The sequence below is a fragment of the Oryctolagus cuniculus genome, chromosome 11 (genome assembly GCF_964237555.1).
Source record: "Oryctolagus cuniculus chromosome 11, mOryCun1.1, whole genome shotgun sequence".
NCBI lineage: Eukaryota > Metazoa > Chordata > Mammalia > Lagomorpha > Leporidae > Oryctolagus > Oryctolagus cuniculus.
Window position 1 is genome coordinate 111,169,798 of NC_091442.1, and position 19,502 is coordinate 111,189,299.

Genomic DNA, 19,502 nt, shown 5'->3' on the forward strand with positions numbered 1-19,502 from the left:
GACCCCGACGGGGCGGAAGTGCGTCCCTGGGCTCCGGCCTAAGGGACCTCGGTTCACAGGCAGAGGACCACAGTGAGATTATGGGGACAACTGGAAGCTGAGACGTGGTCTCCTTGGCACTGATTTTTCTACGTAACCTTGAGCAAGTCACGGCTCTCAACGATAAGACCAAGAGTCAAATAACAAGTTCATAAAACAACTCCCAATGAGCAGACACCCACTGGGCCATGTAGCATGCGGAGAGCTTTGCACTTTGTCCTGCCCATGCCATTGGTTAGGAACCACTATCAATCACGTTTCGAAAAGACATCTGCCATTGGAAAGGTTTACCTACTTGTTCAAGGCTATGCAATGGGTGAAGAGAGCAGCTGAGATTCAAACCCAGACGTATTTCCACAGAGTTCCCATATATAACTAAGTCACTGCAATGCCTAGTCTTTCTAGTTCTAAGGCTAGATCATCCCATCACTATAGAGCAGTGAGTGCATGTACCTACCAGGGTGGCAGAGACATCCTACATGCACCAATACTCATAGTCCCCTCTCTTCTTGGGCACATAGCTAGGGGGTTCAAGGGTGCTTCAAAAACTTTACATGGGGCCGGTAACATGGTGTGGCGGGTTAAGCTGCCACCTGCAATGCCAGCATCTCATGTGGGTGCCACTTCAAATCCCGTCTGCTTCTTCCAATCCAGCGCTCTGCTGTGGCCTGGGAAGTCAGCAGAAGATGGCTCAAGTGCTTGGGCCCTGCACCCCATGGGAGACATGGAGGAAGCTTCTGGCTCTTGGCTTTTGTCTGGCCCAGCGCTGGCCATTGCAGCTATTTGGGGGTGAATCAGTGGGTGGAATAGCTCTCTCTCTCTCTCTCTCTCTCTTTCTCTAACTCTGCCTTGCAAACAAATAAAATATCTTTTAAAAATCTTTATATAAAAATGGAATCAAGGCCGGCACCGCGGCTCAATAGGCTAATCCTCCGCCTAGTGGCACCGGCACACCAGGTTCTAGTCCTGGTCGGGGCGCCGGATTCTGTCCTGGTTGCCCCTCTTCCAGGCCACCTCTCTGCTATGGCCAGGGAGTGCAGTGGAGGATGGCCCAAGTGCTTGGGCCCTGCACCGCAAGGGAGACCAGGATAAGTACCTGGCTCCTGCCTTCGGATCAGTGTGGTGTGCCGGCTGCAGCACACTGGACGCGGCGGCCATTGGAGGGTGAACCAACGGCAAAAGGAAGACCTTTCTCTCTGTCTCTCTCTCTCACTGTCCACTCTGCCTGTTAAAAAAAAAAAAAAAAAGGAATCAAAAGACAAGTATTTTGCTATTTTGCTGCAAATCTGAAGTCCATGCACAGCTTTTTCAGGAGATGCATCTTCCATGAACTTTTCGAAATCCCTCCCCGTGCACAGATTTCCAAGGGGAGCTCCGTGGCTGAGCTCTAGCCTGGGGAATCTGGCCAGGCCGAGGCTCGTCCAGGCAGCACTTTCAAGCCTCATTTGGGTGCAGTCCTCGCTTTCTCTTCTTTGGTGAGAGCCAGGGTAAGAAACTCCAGTTGAGGAGTCAAGGACATTGAGCAGGGCAGAGTCACGGGCTGGAAGGTGTCCAGAGAAAAACCACTCACCAATCAGGAGTGTCCATTTGGAGCTTATGTGAATAGCAGCCACCCAGCCTATGAAGCCATGGCCTAGCTCCTTGTGCTGCTTAACTAGCAGGCACACCCGAGCTTTCTGGACCCTAAGCGACAAAGGCAGTACCACGGAGCCTACGACGAGTCTCAGAGGCCACCTGTTTGTATCTTGTGAAATTCCTGCTACTGATGCCTTGGAGCAATGGGTAGAAACATCTCGAGGGTAACACTGAAGAACACCAGTTCACACCGGGACACTCCTCTGCTTTTCAGTGGCTTTTTTTTTTTTCTTTTTGACAGGCAGAGTGGACAGTGAGAGAGAGAGACAGAAAGGTCTTCCTTTGCCGTTGGTTCACCCTCCAATGGCCGCTGCGGCCAGCGCGCTGCAGCCGGCGCACCGCGCTGATCCGATGGCAGGAGCCAGGTACTTATCCTGGTCTCCCATGGGGTGCAGGGCCCAAGTACTTGGGCCGTCCTCCACTGCACTCCCGGGCCACAGCAGAGAGCTGGCCTGGAAGAGGGGCAACTGGGACAGAATCCGGTGCCCCGACAGGGACTAGAACCCGGTGTGCCGGCGCCGCAAGGCGGAGGATTAGCCTAGTGAGCCGCGGCGCCGGCCTTCAGTGGCTTTCATACCCACTATTTTATTTGTCCCACTCTAGTACCTAAGGAGATCAGCAGGGCTGTCCTTACTGCCTGTAGTTGACAGATAAGGAAGCCAGGGCCCCAGGGATTTGCTCAAAGAAGCTGGGGCTCTCATTCTTGCCTCCTGAAGTCTAATTAGGGCTCTTCCCTGTGGTTTCCATACAACAGTGAAGTTTTATTAAACCACACAGACAGGGAGAGAAAGATCACAGGTCCACTGGTTGCCTGCTGTGTGTGTTAATCAAGTTTCCTAAAGCATTTTTCACTAAGGAAACCAAACCATGAGCCACGTTTATTCTTTTGTGGTAGGTAGAGGGGAAGCTGCATTTGATTCTGTTCTGCAAAGACTTTCCAAGGGTCTGCACAGCCTCAGCTTAGACTCAGAAGAGATAAAGAAAAGGGCATGGCTCCCCTTTCCCAAGTATCTGTATCAATTCATACACTGCACATAATTAATAGGCTCTTATTATACGCCTAGCCCTGTGCTAGGAGTGGGGAATGAACCCCAATTTCTGCACTTGTTCCTATAGTCTAAGACATGCAGAGCTCCAGGTGGGGGATTTTAACACAGTGTAATCATAACACAAATAAAACTTAATCTGGGGGGGGGGGGCATGTGCTCCATGCCATATTGTTCTAAGCTCCTAAATGAACCGAACTTATTTAGCTTCTTAAGTCTATCTTTCATTTCATAGATGAGAAAAAATCAAGGTACAGGGAGATGAGGTAGACTGTCTAAAGTCCCACAGCTGGTGTTCCAAAGTTTTGACATGAGATAGTCTTATTCCACAGCTGCTCTCTTATCTACGGCATAAATAGGACAGGCCACTCATCTGTGGAAGATTCAGCCCAAAGGAGGAGAGATCAGGATGATGAAGCTCAGTGAGCCCCTGGCCCTGGCACACAGATTGCAACTGGAGCCCACGAGGGCAAAGGATGGCTCTGGGCTACTTGGGTCTGGACAGGAAGCAGGCAGCCAGGTCACAAGGGTGAGCCTGGGGCCCAGATGTCCATCCACTGACTCTCACGGCCCTGTGACTCCTCCTCCCTGCATCTCTTTCCTCGTCTCCCAGGCCAACACTGTGATCCCTTAAGGCCCTGGAGCTTGGCACGCCCACAGAAGGCCAAAGGAAAGTGGCCTTGGATGGCCTGTCTTGGGGCTGTGGGCACTGTCCATCCTGAACCCTGCTGCCTGCTGTGTGATTAAAGAGTTGGTGACATGTGGCTGGCACACGAGAGCAGGGATGCATTCTGGTTTTTCTCTAGGGTTTATCTGGGATACAGCTGTTTCCACAGAGCCATCTGTTCCCTGGCATTGCTGTGCAGAGTGATGCAATACAGTGTTTATAGAATCTGCTTGTGTGTGTCTTATTTTTAACTTCTAATTGAGCCATGGTGATGCACTTGCCTTTTTCTTTTAGCGGGCTGAGGCTCGGGCAGCGTGGGTGTGGGCGGCCTGTCACCTCCCTAACACGAGGGCCTTGAGCTGGGAAGCCCTCTTCATTCAGAGGTGAGGCGGGGATCTCCCAACAGCAGGAAGGGAAAGGCATCCGACACAAGCTCTTCTCCTAACGAGAACTGCCCGCACACTGGATGCCTGAACCTCTTGCCTCTTGAACCCTCCTAAAACGGCTGGGGTTGGGTTTATTTAGTGATCGCTGTTCAGGTGGGAAAATTGAGTTTCATGCAAGCTCAAAGATCTCGTCCAGGACCACAATTTCTGATTGTAAGTACAAGGATCTTTCCAGTACATCACAGATGCTTCATGCGGAAGACATGTTAGGGGCCATTGGTTCAACAAAATCTACTGGGCATGTAGCAGGCTGCCTTTCATAAGCATAAAGATATGCTGATGAATTAAAAAATATATCAAAATCACTAAAGTCCCTAGGCTTCCATTCTAGTGGGGAAAGACATCATTAACGAAATACACAGGTCATGGACATACTGGTTGATGATAAGTGTTGTGGAGCAAAATGAAGGAGCCCTGGAAGGTGGGGAATGCTGGGGGAGGGGGTGGGTATTGCAATTCGAGATGGAAAGGGGTTTTCAGTAGGTATGGAAAGACCACCCCACAGAGAAGCAGGTCCCCACACCACCTGCAGCTCTGCCACCAACCGTTCCGTGACTTCGACCCCCAAGCCGCCCTTTCCTCCTCCACACCAGGGAGCTGGTGCACGCTGGCATGTGCGGTATGAAAAGCTATATGTGGCCGGCGCCGCGGCTCACTAGGCTAATCCTCCACCTCGCGGCACCGGCACACCAGGTTCTAGTCCCGGTCAGGGCACTAGATTCTGTCCCGGTTGCCCCTCTTCCAGGCCAGCTCTCTGCTGTGGCCAGGGAGTGCAGTGGAGGATGGCCCAAGTACTTGGGCCCTGCACCCCAAAGGGGACCAGGATAAGTACCTGGCTCCTGCCATCGGATCAGTGTGGTGCGCCGGCTGCAGCGCGCCAGCCGTGGCGGCCATTGGAGGGTGAACCAACAGCAAAAGGAAGACCTTTCTCTCTGTAAAGAAAGAAAAGCTATAGGAGAAAAACCAGGAGCCTCACTGCACCACTTGTGGCTGCCACAGTTACTTCTAAACACGCAGCCACATCCAGTGGGGAGGCGAGATCCTTGCTGAGTTGTTTCAGTGTTTGTCTGTTGTTTGTAACATCATTCACAGGTTATACCAAATTATCAACTTAGGGGCCGGCGCTGTGATGTAGCAGGTAAAGCCGCCTCCTGCAGTGCCAGCATCCCATATGGGCGCCAGTTCAAGTCCCAGCTGCTCCACTTCCCATCCAGCTCTCTGCTATGGCCTGGGAAAGCAGTAGAAGATGGCCCAAGTCCTTGGGCCCCTGCACCCACATGAGAGACCCAGAAAAAGCTCCTGGCTCCTGGCTTTGGATCAGCGCTGCTCCAGCCATTGTGGCCAATTGGGGAGTGAACCAGCAGATGGAAGACCTCTCTCTCTGCCTCTCCTTCTCTCTCTGTGTAACTCTGACTTTCAAGTAAAATAAACAAATCTTTAAAAAAAATTATCAACTTAAAAATTAGCCTGCTGTAGAGTTACTGAGTTTCAAGTCCCACCTGAAGTTGCCTTAGCAGGGCCAGACCAAACGATTTTGTGGGCATCTCAGGGCCCGTGGGCCGGACGCTCCCCAGCCCCGTCTTGGAGTTCAGGGGGCCTGGTTTCGCATCCTGGCCCCACCACGTAGCAGCTCCTGCGTGACTTTCAGCAAGGAGCTCATCTCTTCGAGCTCTGGTTTCCTTAGCTGTGAACCATGACTCACGATGTCCCTCTCCTGTTGTGGCTAGGATTCAAGCTGCACCTCCCCTACTCTTTCCCTGCAGGAAACCTCCAATCTCTAAAGGCTGGAGGAAAGCAGAGAAAGGTCTTGGCATGGCGGCACAAAGAGCTGTGTTGATGCAGGAGGGACGAGAGCGCCGGACGCCAGCACAGGGATGCCCGGCAGGCCTCGGTTCCCGCATCACGGGCGGGAGACTGGTACGGACGCCCCAGGGGCTGGTCGCGGGTGGTACGGCACGGTCTGCTGTGGGCACGGGATTAGGAAGCTCCAAATCTGCACTGCCTGTTGACTTCCAATTCCATAGAAATCCACAGACTCACTGGTGTCTGTTTTTTTGCACTTTGTGGATGTTTGATAGGTTTCATAATTCAGCTTTCAACATAAACATGTTAACTCACTGGGTTTTTTTCTGCCCTTTTTTTTTTTCTGGCTGCCATAGGCAGGATGAACAAGGAGGCGAGCCCAGACAGGGATGGTCTGACGCTGACAAACTGGAAGTGACAGCTGTCAGAACAAGCAGCACATCGTCTCAGGCCATTTCCTGCCAGGGCCAACAGTGTCTTCCTCCTCCGGCCAACCTCCCGCCCTCTGCAGCCTACACAATGCACCCTCAGTCACCAAAAATGGTAAACTGAGTTTAGTATCCTTTGGTTATTAAAAGGAGGGCATGTAGTTTAGCAAGATTCCCATCCAAATTGGTTAAAACCTAGCTCTCTGGGTGGTTTGGCATTTAAGAAGGTGAGCTTCTCGGCTGGCACTGCGGCTCAGTAGGCTAATCCTCTGCCTTGCGGGGCTGGCACACCGGGTTCTAGTCCTGGTCGGGGCGCCAGATTCTGTCCTGGTTGCCCCTCTTCCAGGCCAGCTTTCTGCTGTGGCCAGGGAGTGCAGTGGAGGATGGCCCAAGTGCTTGGGCCCTGCACCCGCATGGGAGACCAGGAGAAGCACCTGGCTCCTGCCTTTGGATAGGCGCGGTGCGCTGGCCGCAGTGCACTGGCCGCGGCGGCCATTGGAGAGTGAACCAACCAACGGCAAAAGGAAGACCTTTTTCTCTGTCTCTCTCACTGTCCACTCTGCCTGTCCAAAAAAAAAAAAAAAAAAAAGGTGAGCTTCTCGTAGCTAGAAACTAGCTACGAGCGCTGGGGGCTGCTGAGTAACACGCTGCTTCCAACCATTCTGCACACTCTGCCAGGCCTTCGGGGCAGGGAGGGGCCCTCAGTATTTGTTGTCCCAGAGGAGAGGACGAAGATCAGTGGGTTCCTCACAGAGGGGAGGGCTTCGGCTCAACGAGGACTAGAATGGGTCAGCACCTGGACCTTGCCAGCAATGGAGTGAGATGCCTTAGGGGTGGTGAGCCCCCCGGCATCAGGAGCATCCCAGTCGAGGGCAGATGCAAGCCCACCAGGGATGCTGCAGGAGGGTTTTTAGATGGACAGCAGGGTGGAGAATGTCCAGGAGTCTCCATCTGTTCTGTGGGGTCCCAGGGTTTCTTGGCTAAGCCAAGTGGATGAATGGAAGGCACAAAATCACCAATGCACCGAATTCTAGCCTCCATCCCCACCTCAGTCCCTATTAATACGCAATGCATACTGAATGCTCTTTGCATTACAGAAGTCAACGTACTAGTTCCAGGGAGGGATGCCCAGACCAGCTGTGGGACACAAGTGGCCATGTCTCATCAGCTACTGTCATCCTGTATCAGTGTGGGGCCTGCTCTCTTCCAAACCCAACTGTCTATCCCCAAGAAAACGACACTGGCTTCTCGGTGCATTGCTGAAGAGACAAATCCCTGACTGTACATATTCTTAAAACAATTTTTTAAAAAGATTTACTTATTTATTTGAAAGGCAGAGCTGGAGAGAGAGAGAGAGAGAGAGAATCTTCTATCCATTGGTTCACTTCCCAAATGGCTAAAATAGCTAGGGCTGAGCCAGACCAAAGCCAAGAGCCAGCCAGGGGCTTCTTCTGAGTCTCCCATGTGGGTGCAGGGGCCCAAGGACTTGAGCCATCCTCCACTGCTTTCCCAGGCCATGGCAGAGAGCTGGATCGGAAGTGGAGTAGCCGGGACTTGAACTGGCACCCATATGGGATGCAGGCAGTGCAGGCAGAGGCTTTACCTGCTATGCCACAGTGCCAGCCCATATTTTTATGGTTTTGGCAGTGAGACCAACCAAACAGCCTCCTCTTCCTACCCTAAACTTGATGGGAAAATCTGGGATTGTTTGACCAACAGCACACGTGACAGCTCCTCACAGCGGTTTTAGACACATTTGGAAGTGAGCCTTCCTTGCAGAATTGTTAATAAGACTCAAGACCCAGTCATAGAACAATGGGTTCTGTAGCACAGGCTGGGTATTGTGGTCTGTGAAGAAAAGCATTTCAATATGCGCTGTGTTTCTGAGGCGCCAACCCCCTCTTCTTCGGTGATCTCACCTAAATCATCCGTGAAACACCATGGTAGAGGCATCACCATCCCCATGTAGTAGATGGCAAAGCCAAGGCTCAGAACACTCCCTCGACTTCCTGGAGGTCATGTGACAATGAGTAGGAGCTGCGACTTCCTGGAGGTCATGTGACAGTAATGAGTAGGAGATGAATGGCGGGGGGTAGGGGCGGCCCACACTCTGACTGCTGTGGTCAGCATGTGCTATTGTCCCCACGGACTCCCGTGCTAGAAGCTTGGGCCCCAGTGTGGGGAGGCTAGCAGGTGGCGAATGAACCCTCTGAAAGGTAGGGCCTGGCGGGAGATCTTTGCTCTTGCAGGTGCCACTCTTAAGGAATGAAGGCAGGCTTGCAGCCCTGCATTCGTCCTCGTGAGCATGACTTACTCGGAGTGTACAAGCTGGATCCTGGATTGCCCTCTGCTCCCTGCCTTGAGATGTGGTCTCTCCTGGCACACATTCCCCCGAGCTTGGTGCTGTCACCTGCACCTGCCACGCTGCCCTTGAACCTCCAGAACTGCGAGCGACACGAACGCTCTCCTTTACAAAGTCACCCACAGCCCCAGAGGTTCGCGGTAGTAATGGAAAACAGAAGGATTCAGTTACCAGCACCAGCACCTCCTTGCTAGGGCAACACAGACGATACAAAATCAACAAACGCAGCCCCTTTTCACTTCTCATGCTGCCTTCATTTGGATCTGAGCCCCACAGTCCCTGAAGGCACCAGGCTATAGTCCCCTCTGGTCTCCACGGCTTGTTGCTGCTCTGTCCCTCCCAGTGAATGCACCCTCCAGACCCCCTCATTCCTCTTACTCATCCTTTAAATCTCCCTTCCTCCAGGAAGCCTTCTCTGATATACCTTCTCTACCCTAGGCACGGAAAACACCCTTCTAGTGTGTTCCCAAAGTGCCACCACCATCCTGGCACTAAAAGGCATTACTGTCCCTGCTCATCTGCACCTCTCGCAAGACGAACACGATGGCTGGGCTTCAGTCTGCAGTGGCTCCCGCTGGGTCCCCACCCCTGTGGCTGGCGACTGTTCTGCTGAACACCTGCTGGGTGCACAGTGAGTCTTCAGGCTTAGCCGCTGCCTTCAAAGCATGCTCCCCTCCGGGCTCTGCGGCCCAGCGATGATGTTCCTGCCTTGCTTGCTTCCAATTCCACTGCCACGTGCACACTCATCACGGCGTGAATGGCCTGGGAGCCCAGATGTCCCCTTGCCCTCTCGTTGTGTTTCCTGCACAAGCTGTGGAGGACTGGGTGGCGGAGCTCTCTGCAGAGCTGCTGTGTCCACACAACCTCTGCTTGCCCCAGTGCCTGCCACGGCTGCCCGCCCTGCCAGGGGCGGCGCCTGCTGGAGCAGGGCGCAGGGGCCTGTTGTCTGGATTTACGAGTGCTATTTGCAGCTGCTCCCCTGTTCCTAGCAGCCACAAAACAATCCGTTCTCAGGGTGCCGCTCAAGGGCAGAGCCCCAGGACTGTGTTTTTGCCCGAGATGGGGCAATCACCTGGACGCTGGTCTCCTTGCCTCCCTTCTTACCCCTGTTGCTCTCTTCTCTATACTGATGGTTCTCAAGCATAAGTCTGATTATGATTACAACCCTTTGGCTGGGGGCATGCACTGGGCCCAGGGGTTAACCTGCCAGGAGGGATGGCCACATCCCAAGTCGGCATGGCTGGGCTTAGCACCTGTCTCGGGCTCCTGCCTCCAGCTTCCTGTTGGTGCAGACCATGGAAAGCACTCAAGCCCTGGCTTCCTGCCACCCGTGCAGGAACCCTGGGTTGAGTTCCTGACACCTGGCTTCAGCTCTGTAGCTGCTGCAGGCTTTGGGAGAGGGATCCAGGGCATGGAGACTTTTGCTTTCTCTGTTTATCTGTCCCTCTGTCTCTGCCTCTCAGACAAAACCAAGTGGGACTGTTTGGTGACTCCTTACTGCTGAAAGAATAAAGTCCAAACTCCTAGGGTTTATCTGGGTCCAAGCTCCAGCCACAGCCCTTTTCCATCCGTTTCATTCTTTCCCCCATTCCTCTCGTGGCCACACTCTGGCTCATAAACACTCGGTGTGTTCTCTAACTCTTCATTTCTTCCCATGCCCTACCCTTTCCCTGGTACTTCACCCCTCTCTCTTAACTGCACATTTGTTCCCTAGATATTTCTTACGAGCTTGGTTCTGTGCTCAGGGAGGGGAGCGCAGAAGACAGAGCACAAAGTCCGTAACCAGACCTTCTTCTGTTTTGGTCTTGCATTTGGGAAAAATAACCAGGCATGAACACAGGAAGCATCTAACAGAAGATGGACAGTCACAGGTGCACTGATGGGAACAGTATGGGGCACAGACAGGGACTGGAAGGGTTCCTTTAGTTACACACCTGGGGACTGGGCGCTCTGGGCAGTGAGTGTGGCTTGTGGAGGCCGGTCCAGGGCAGGGAGGCTGGGACGATGGCTAGGAGGCCTGTCTCTCAGTCCTGGATGGACATTTTCCCCAGCACCTCCAAGAGCTGCAGAGTGCAATGTAAGGTGTAGGGGCCGAGCTGTGCTCTGATTTCAAGCCCGCGTGCCACACGCTGCCTGGCAAGATGCTGCCGGGGATTCCGAGACAGACCACTGAGGACGTCCTCCCCACGGTGGTGCACCCAGGGGACGGGTCCTGGAGAGAGGGAGGCCTGCGCCCCACGAGGCCGAGCAGCAGGCGGCAGAACTCGTGGCTGTGGGTGGTGCACGGACGGCTGCACCTGCTCGCCTCTCCAGCTGAGCTCCCTCCACAGCGGGGCAAAGACAGGAGAAGAGTGTTCACTGAGCCGTTGGGAGAAAGTGCCTAATGGACACTCGAACACTGAGGCCGTGAACTGAGCAAAGAGGCAGACAAGGCCCAGGAGGACCATGCTGGTTGAACCTCCAAGTGCCTCCTGGCCTCTGCGGAGTTCAAGTGCTTAGTGGTGGTGCAGACAGCTGGACAATGCGAGGTGCCCAGTGCGAGGCGCAGAGGTGCCAGGGCTAGCAGGGACTCTGCTGTGACTGGGGACAGAACAGCAGCAGGCTGGGTGGCATGGCAGCTGGAATCATCCTGATATGTGGCCGGGTAGGTGCATGCCTGCAGGCCTCCAACAGGTGCCTCTGGTGCCCTTGGGAGCTTAAGAGAACTCTCATGACATCAGAACAAGCATAAAACCATAATAATCCTAACAAATCAAAGTTTGGACTCCACCCCTGCATATAGTCTCCTATCAACCTGGCTCCTGCCTGCTGTGCCCCACTAGCCCCTGGGCACACTGGCCACCCTTCTGTCCTTCACAGCAAATCTTCCCTGCCCCAGGGCCTTTGCACCAACTGCATCCTCTACCTGGAACGTACTTCCTTAGCCCTTCTGCAGCTGGGTCTTTCTTGTTCTTTGCGCTCATAGGAGATTTCACCTCCTCATAGAAATCCTCCCTGATCTTCAAACCCCGGGAGCTGCTCATGAATCCATCCCTAGGTAGCCGCTGCCACAGGCTGCCCGTTTCCTAACAGCATCGTCCACTGGAATATAAGGACCCCGAGAACCGGGACCTCAATCCTTTCTCACCCATGCACGCTCAGAGTAAGCAGGAAGCTCTCAGCCAAGGCCTGCGGATGGAATGAATGCACCCATTACACCCGTGTTTGATGCGCAGGGTCAAGGAGAGAGCAGGGAGAGAAGCATTCCCCGAGCACCCGACGTACGGCGGTCTCTGATCTGGGTGCCTCACCTGCAGCGTCTCCTGCCTCCCAGCACACACCTATAAACGTTGCGATGCCCTAGCATGGAGAGGCTGGGCGACTTGCCTGAGGTCACACAGACAGGAATGAATGAGAAGGCGTGAGAGTCCAATCCAGGTCAGCCTGGGTCTGCACGCCTGACTCTGCCTGCCGCAGGGCCTCGTCTCTGCAGCCGTGCGGCCCAGAACCAGGCTCTGCTCTGCTCCTTGCTCACCTTGTGTGACCACAGGCCACTTGCTTCACCTCTTTGTGCCTCAACCTCTTCAATCCTAAAAGGGGCTTTTTTTTTTTTTTTTTTAAATGAGCATCAAATAAGCTACATCATAGAAAAAAAACACACGGAGCAAAGCACCAGAAAGAAGAGCAGCTGACAGGTAGACCTGGGAGTGTGCACCTAACACCTCTGGCCCCAGGATGACCCCTAAAGGATCCAGTGACTTGTGAGCACCCCTCTGGTACCACCCCTTGCACTGCCTTGGGCTAAAACCCAGGGTCTCCCATGTAGATGCCATGAGTCTGGGGTCTCCTGGCTGTGAGAGCCACTGGATCAGCTGCTTCTCTCTTGGATCTGCTCCCCCTGCCTGCAAATTTACTTCTTTTCATTATGATTGCTTTTTTAACTTCTTTATCTGAAAGGCAGAGACAGAGAGAAAGAGAAAGAGAAAGAGAGAGAGAGAGATCTTCCACCTGCTGGTTCACTTCCCAAATACCTACAGCAAAACCAGGGCTGGGTGAGGTCAGGCCAAAGCCAGGAGCTTGGAACTCCACCTGGGTCTCCCACGTGGGGAGCAAGGACCCAGGTCCCTGAGCCATCACCTGCTGCCTCCTAGGGTGTGCACCTACAGGGAGCTAGATTCAGAAGTAGAACAGAAACTCAAACCCAGGCACTGCCATAGAGATGTGGTGTCCCAAGCAGCACCTTAGCCAGCCCTGGAAACCCCTCTGATTTCAGCCGTGCTGGGCTAAGGGTGCCCTTCCAGCCCCCGCAGCAGCCATCCATCGGCACACGGGTTATCTTCTCCCACATCTGGGCACCCACGGATGGCGTCTTGTTCATCTCAGTCCTGCCTGGAGCCTGACCCACTCTGGGGTCCTCAACAGCCGAGTGGAGACACAGCTGTCCCCAGCCTGGCAGCCCCGCGAGCCACTTACGTTTTCGCTGTTGACGTCAGCTTCGCTGGGGCAGCCGAACAGCTCCCGCCTCAGGAGGTTGCCGTCGTACTCCAGGAAGGTCAGGTAGAGGTTGCGGAAGAACTCCACGTGCTTGTTCTTCACCCGCAGCTTCTTGGGAGAGTTCCAGTGAATGACCTGGTAGGGCAACAGGGCGGCAGGGAGGCAGGGGGGCACCCGGTACCGTCCCGGGTTACCTGTGCCTCTGCTCACTCACTCACTCACTCACTCACTCACTCAACATCTGTGGAGGAAGGATCAAGAGCAAGGGCTACAAACCAGGCGCCTGGTTTCAGACCTGCACCTTGCGCTAGGAGGTCCTAATCTCGGGCAAGACACTTAACATCAGTGTACCTGCTTCCTCGTCTGTGCCAGGTATTAAATTACCCTCTTTGGCTCCTAACCTGCTTGCTGAGTCTGAGGCCAGGACTCTGCGCCCCCCCACTTCTCTCTCTCTGCTCGGCCGGCTGCTCCCTGGGAGCTGCTGGGGCCGGGAGTCTGCAGGAGGTGGAGACACCTGCTCCTCGCCGCTGCTGCCTCTTGCTGAGAGCGGAGCTGCACCCTGGTCCCCTTTCCTAGCCCCGGCAGGAGCACTGCCTTCCCCGAGCAGCAGCTGCACCCACTGTGCAGTGTCTCCGCACTCAGAACCAGCATCATCGTCTTCCTGTCTCTGCACGGCTGCTGCCTCTGCAACTGGCTCCCGACCAGCCTCTGAGGGCTGGGCCTCACCCCCATCTTCCCTCTGGTTCCTTCCTATTTCCTGTCATTTTCTATTATCTTTTTTTAAAGATTTATTTATTTAGAAGGTAGAGTGACACACACACAGAGAGAGAGAGAGAGAGAGAGAGAGAGAGAGAGAGAGAGAGAGAAGCGTCTATCACTCCCCAAATGGCTGCAATAATGGTACAATGGCCAACATTGGCCTAGGCTGACTCCAGGAACCAGAAGGTTTATCTGGGTCTCCCACGTGGATGGAGGGGCCCAAGCACTTAGGCCATCCTCTGCTGCTTTCCCAGGCACATTAGCAGGGAGCTGGATTGGAAGTGCAGCAGCTGAAATATGAACCAGTGCCCATACGGGATGCTGGCACCACATCCAGCCCCCAATTTTCATTTTTTAAGATACATTTTTGTGTTTCAACAGCTGGCATGGTTTCTCTCTCCAGCCAGGAGTCCGAGTGACACTGTCTCGTGGAGCTGCTGTGCAAAATAAACAAGCTAATACGTGAAATACACATCAATAGTGTAGAGCCCATGATAAGTGCTCAATAAATGCTGGCTTTTACTATTTAGCACCCACAGTATACTGGGCTGGGAGATGACCAGGGGCGGGTGGCCCTGGGGCCTGGCCATGGCTTGCTCAGGGGCAGCGTGGAGGGGGTATCCACAAGCAGTGACTACAGTAATCACAGCAGGAGGATCAGGGAGAGACGGTAGCTCTGGAATGCGCAGAGGAGGGTCCCAGGGGACGCCCGTGCCAGGGCTCACAGGTGGGCAGGAGATCCTGGGGAGACAGGGCCCGGGGCAGAGGGGAGAGGTGTGAAGGCAAGTGTTGCAGCTGGAGCACAGGGCACTGGAGCACTAAGCCAGGGCGAGGCTGTGGCCCACGAGGCCCATGTTCCTAATGCATGGGGCAGGCCCTGGGGTGTATTAAGCTCAGGCTGCTGGTCATGGAGGGGGCATATGGGAGGGGTGAGAGAGGCAAAGCTGAAAGCAGAAATGCCATTCATGAGCCAGCTGTCATTCCCAGCTGAGAGCTGAGGCCTTGGGGACACAGTGTCTGATGTGTCTGGAGAGAAGACAGGCGTGGAAAAAGAAGATCCGGGGAAAATGAGTGATTATCTCAGTATTTGCTAAGATCTATTCTTAGGACTCCAGTTCTTTAATATTGAGTACTACTCATGATCAGAGTGAAGAATCCTTAATTATGACCACAGAAGAACTATTACTAATAAATAATGTGTATTTATTTACCACTGGTAACAAGTCCATAGGGGAAGCACTATTATCAGCCCCATTTTCCAGACGGGAAAATGGAGGCACAGACTCTGTGATTCGCAGACAGTGGGCAGAAAGAAGCAGGCTTGGAACCCTGATGGCCTGGAGGCCTGGCTCCCGAGTCCCTTGAACCTGAGGTCAGTGTTCAGGGCCCTGTATGGGCAGAAGTTTTGCAGATGTTCACAAAAGGCACAGGTGACTGACAGATGGTCCCGTCAGCTGGGCTGTCACAGCAGGGAGCTAGATTGGAAGCGGGGCAGCCGGACACAAACGGGCACCCACATGGGATGCTGGTGTCACAGGCGGTGGCTTAACCTGCTATGCCACAGCGCCTGCCGCCAAGGCAGGGCCTGCAGAGGATGAGTGCCCAAGGCCAGGAGTGGTCCCTGCAGCAGATGGGGGCAAGTGCAAGCTGAGCCCACATAACAGCACAGGAGAAGCCAGGGTTCCGGAACTTTCTTTTTCACATGCTCTCTGATCCTAACACTCTCACTGCCCCCTGCTGTGGGGATGGGAACACAAGTCTAATGCAGGGAAGGTACTGGGAGGCGGGGCCTTGCGGGTGATCAGGTGAAGGGGGCAGAGCCCTCCTGAATGGGGTGAGGGATCTTATTAAAAAAAAAAATCACTTGCGGGCCAGCGCCGTGGCTCAATAGGCTAATCCTCCACCTTGCGGCGCTGGCACACCGGGTTCTAGTCCCGGTTGGGGCGCCGGATTCTGTCCCGGTTGCCCCTCTTCCAGGCCAGCTCTCTGCTGTGGCCAGGGAGTGCAGTGGAGGATGGCCCAGGTGCTTGGGCCCTGCACCCAATGGGAGACCAGGAAAAGCACCTGGATCCTGGCTCCTGCCATCGGATCAGCGCGGTGCGCCGGCTGCAGCGGCGGCCATTAGAGGGTGAACCAACGGCAAAGGAAGACCTTTCTCTCTCTGTCTCTCTCTCTCACTGTCCACTCTGCCTGTCAAAAATAAAAAAAAAAAAAATCACTTGCACAGTGGTCAAGATGCCACTTGGGATGCCTGCGTCCCAGGTCTGAGACGCACTCTGCTTCCAGTTCCACTTCCTGCTGCTGATGCACAACTTGGGAGGCAGCACACAGATGGCTCAAGCGGGTAGATGATCCCTCTGTCGATGTCTCTCGACCTTTTTTTTCTTTTTAAGATTTATTTATTTGGGGCCGGCACTGTGGCGCAGTGGGTTAACGTCCTGGCCTGAAGCGCGGGAATCCCATATGGGTACGCTGGTTCAAGTCCCAGCTGCTCCACTTCCCATCCAGCTTTCTGCTATGGCGTGGGAAAGCAGTGGTAGATGGCCCAAATCCTTGGGCCCCTACACCTACAAGGGAGACCTGGAGGAAGCTCCTGGCTCCTGGCTTTGGATCGGTGCAGCTCCGGCCATTGCGGCCATCTGGGGAGTGAACCAGCAGATGGAAGACCTCTCTCTCTCTCTCTCTCTCTCTCTCTCTCTCTCCCTCTCCCTCTCCCTCTCTCTCTCTGCCTCTCCTCTCTCTGTGTAACTCTTTCAAATAAATAAATAAATCTTAAAAAAAATCTTAAAAATCTTAAAAAAAGATTTATTTATTTTACTTGAAAAGCAGAGCTACAGAAGAGAGGCAGAGGCAGAGAGGGAAGGAGGGAGAGGAGGGAGAGAGAGAGACCAACCTTCCATCTGCCTGTTCACTCCCCAAATGGCTACAATGGCTGGAGCTGGGCCAGGCCAAAACCAGGAACCAGAAGCTTCTTCCAGGTTTCCCATGTGGGTGCAGGAGCCCAAGACCTGGGCCATCTTGCACTGCTTTCCCAGGCACATTAGCAGGGAGATGGATCAGAAGTGGAGCAGCTGGGACTTGAACCAGTGCCCATATGGGATGCTGGCACTGGAGGTGGCAGCTTAACCCACTACACCACAGTGCTGGCCCCTCTCTATCTTTTAAATACAATAAAAATAAATAAAAAAATTTTTTAAAAATGCCCAGAGCACCAAGGGCCCCCTTGAGCCATGCGAGGGCACAGTGACCCAGCAAGTGGGCCCTCACGGGCACAGAATCTTCCAGTGCTTTGACCTTTGACTTCCCAGCTCCCTAGCGGGGAGACGAGGAGACGTACATTTCTGTTTTACCTGGTTATGACGCTTTGTTACAGCAGCCCAGATGGACTAGGACATCGAGAAAAGCAACAGGGTGTGCAGAGCTCCTCTCTCAGCCTCACTCTGCCGGGGCCCCAGGGCCTACCATGTAGAAAGATGTGCAGCACCCTGTCTCCTGGTGGGGGAATGAGCAGTGACAATTCTCCCTGGAACCCGCTCAACACCGGTCTCCCAATCCAACTCTCTCTCTCGCAGCAGTGGGGGGAGCAAGACCCTGTGTGACCCGAACCACAGCCCCCGCCGACGTCTCACAGCCAGTAGTGGAACGGCAGCTGGAGCGGAGCCAGCAGCCTCAACAGAGCAGCCGTGGCTGGATTCCAGCTGCGCCCTTCACTGGCTGTGTGCGTCCTTGGGCAACTCAGTCCTCCCTTGGGAGCCTCAGCATCCTCAAGTGGACGGGGGGCAGTAAGCCTGACAAAGAGGCGAGAGGGCTACACCTAGGCCCAGCCCTGTGCTGCCAGGTCAGGGTCTCAGTGGCACAGCCCAGCTAGGGCTCCGCGGCATCCCCCGCGGCAGGAGGCAGGCGCCCGGCCTTCAGAGAGGAACCGCAGGCCTGCTTGGAAGGAGCCTGTGTGATGCTGCTGTTTGCAAGGGTGAGTTTGCAGGATGTGATTCTTTCCCCTGTGCCGTTCGAAGGGCATGAGAAAGGGAAGGCTGTCCTGAGAACACACCCACCTGAAACAAAAAATCCTGGGCTGTGCATTAAAATAATTGCATGTGGGCCACTGTCACTCACACTCTGCAAGGATCCTGTCTTCCTTGCGAAAGAGGGTGGTGCGTGCCAAGCGCTGAGCCAGCAGGAACGCGGATGGGGATCCGCCTGACTCCTCAGCACAGAGACGCTTAGACTTAGTGGAAATAAGTGGCTGTCTATACAGGGGGCCCTAGACAACACGGGGCAAGGTACACTGCACGGCTCTGCCGGGCTCTTTGGAGACAAATGAATCGGAGTCTCGCAGTCCACTCTGTGGAGACCGTACAGGACTAACCCACACCTCACGGCTAGTAAGTGCCGGGGTTGAGACCTGAAGTCAGCTCAAAGCCCTAATCTGAAGTTCTTGACTAACCCGTGTCTGGCACATTTTACAGGGGACAGTGTGAGCTGGTGCAGGGTCAGCGTTGGGACTAGGATCTGGGTTTCCCGGTGCCCGCCACCCACCCTACACATTCTCTTAGCCCATCATGGCTCGTTCTGTTGTGCACCTGTCTCGTGATCTGGGTTTATGCATTGACTGCAGGTAAATGCTGGGGTAGCAGCAAGGGTTCAAGGAAGGTAGGGGGAGAGGATGACGGGGTTTCTAACAAGCTAAGAGGGTTTGGAAAAGCCTCTGCAATTCAGCTGCTCTCTGATAGGTAAGCCTGTTGACGGTTGAATAAGGTATATACAGATTTACCTTTTGCACCTGAGTTTTTAATCACTGGGCCATACAGTAGTCCACTGCCTTGTGCTGGCCTGCCGTTCCTCTGATGCCCATGACCCTTTAGTATTAGGTCAGAATAGCTGTGTGTGTGTGTGTGTGCCCACATATATGTATGGTGTGTGTGTGTATACACGTATCTCCTCGTGTCAGTATGCCCTCTCTACAACCATAATCATATTTAATCCACAGAACAATCTGGCAAGGTGGTTTTCTCTCCTTATCCGCATTTTTCAGATGAGAGATCCAAGGCTCCAACCTGCCCAGGGTCACTAGGCTAGTTAAAGGTCCAGGCCTAATAGAAAAGTAGGGGTCTCTTGCCCTAACTGTTTTTGTCTCCTGTGTCAGGCACTCATTCAGCAAACGTTAAGAATGAGCACCGATGATGGGCCGGGCATTGACCTAGGGCGTGTGAGTGCAGACGTGAACATGACCTCAAGACTCTTTCTGGAACTTGCTGCTCCGAGGGAGAGGCAGGCGTTAAGTCACCCCCCACTTTAAACTATGAGCATGAGCCATGCTTTCAAAGAGAGGACCTCCGTGATTTTCTCCCGCTAGGCCGGGTTATACTCTAATGCAGAGAAACCAAGGCCCAGAGTGGGACAGTGACTTGGCCAGAGTCACACAGCAGCGAGGGAGGTGTCACTAGCAGATAACATAAAACAGATGTTCACTGCATGCTTCTGACCCTTCCGTGAAACCACAATACCGACCCCTGAACGCCGACTCGGGATGCGCACTGCGGACGCTTGTGACAGGTGCTCTCTGACTGGTGAGTAATGTCATTTCCTGGTCCCTCGAGGGTCCGGGCCACCCAGCACTGCCGGCTTGGGAGCAGCAAGCTGGCGGCGTAGCTCTCACATCAGAGAGGGGATGAAACGGAAAACGTGCCCGACATGGATTTTCACCCCGAGCTGGGGATCGTGTGCGGCTCTGTGTGATGATCTATCACAGCGTCCTAAGCTGTCGCAGGCACGGTACCAAGGTGACGGCGAGATGATTCTTAGCAGCTGACACCTATTAGACGCCTACTGTGGGCCAAGCACTGT

At 54.1% G+C, this 19,502-nt stretch overlaps 1 protein-coding gene across 5 annotated transcripts in view; it reads right to left on the minus strand.

Annotated features, from left to right (window-relative positions):
- LARGE1 (LARGE xylosyl- and glucuronyltransferase 1) overlaps positions 1 to 19,502 on the minus strand; it is a 565,741-nt gene that overhangs the window by 43,746 nt on the left and 502,493 nt on the right. For all 5 annotated transcript variants that reach the window (XM_051846591.2, XM_051846590.2, XM_051846588.2 and 2 more), the window contains one exon: positions 12,879 to 13,034. In XM_051846591.2, the coding sequence (XP_051702551.1) occupies positions 12,879 to 13,034 (156 nt within the window). The remainder of the gene's footprint in view (positions 1 to 12,878; positions 13,035 to 19,502) is intronic.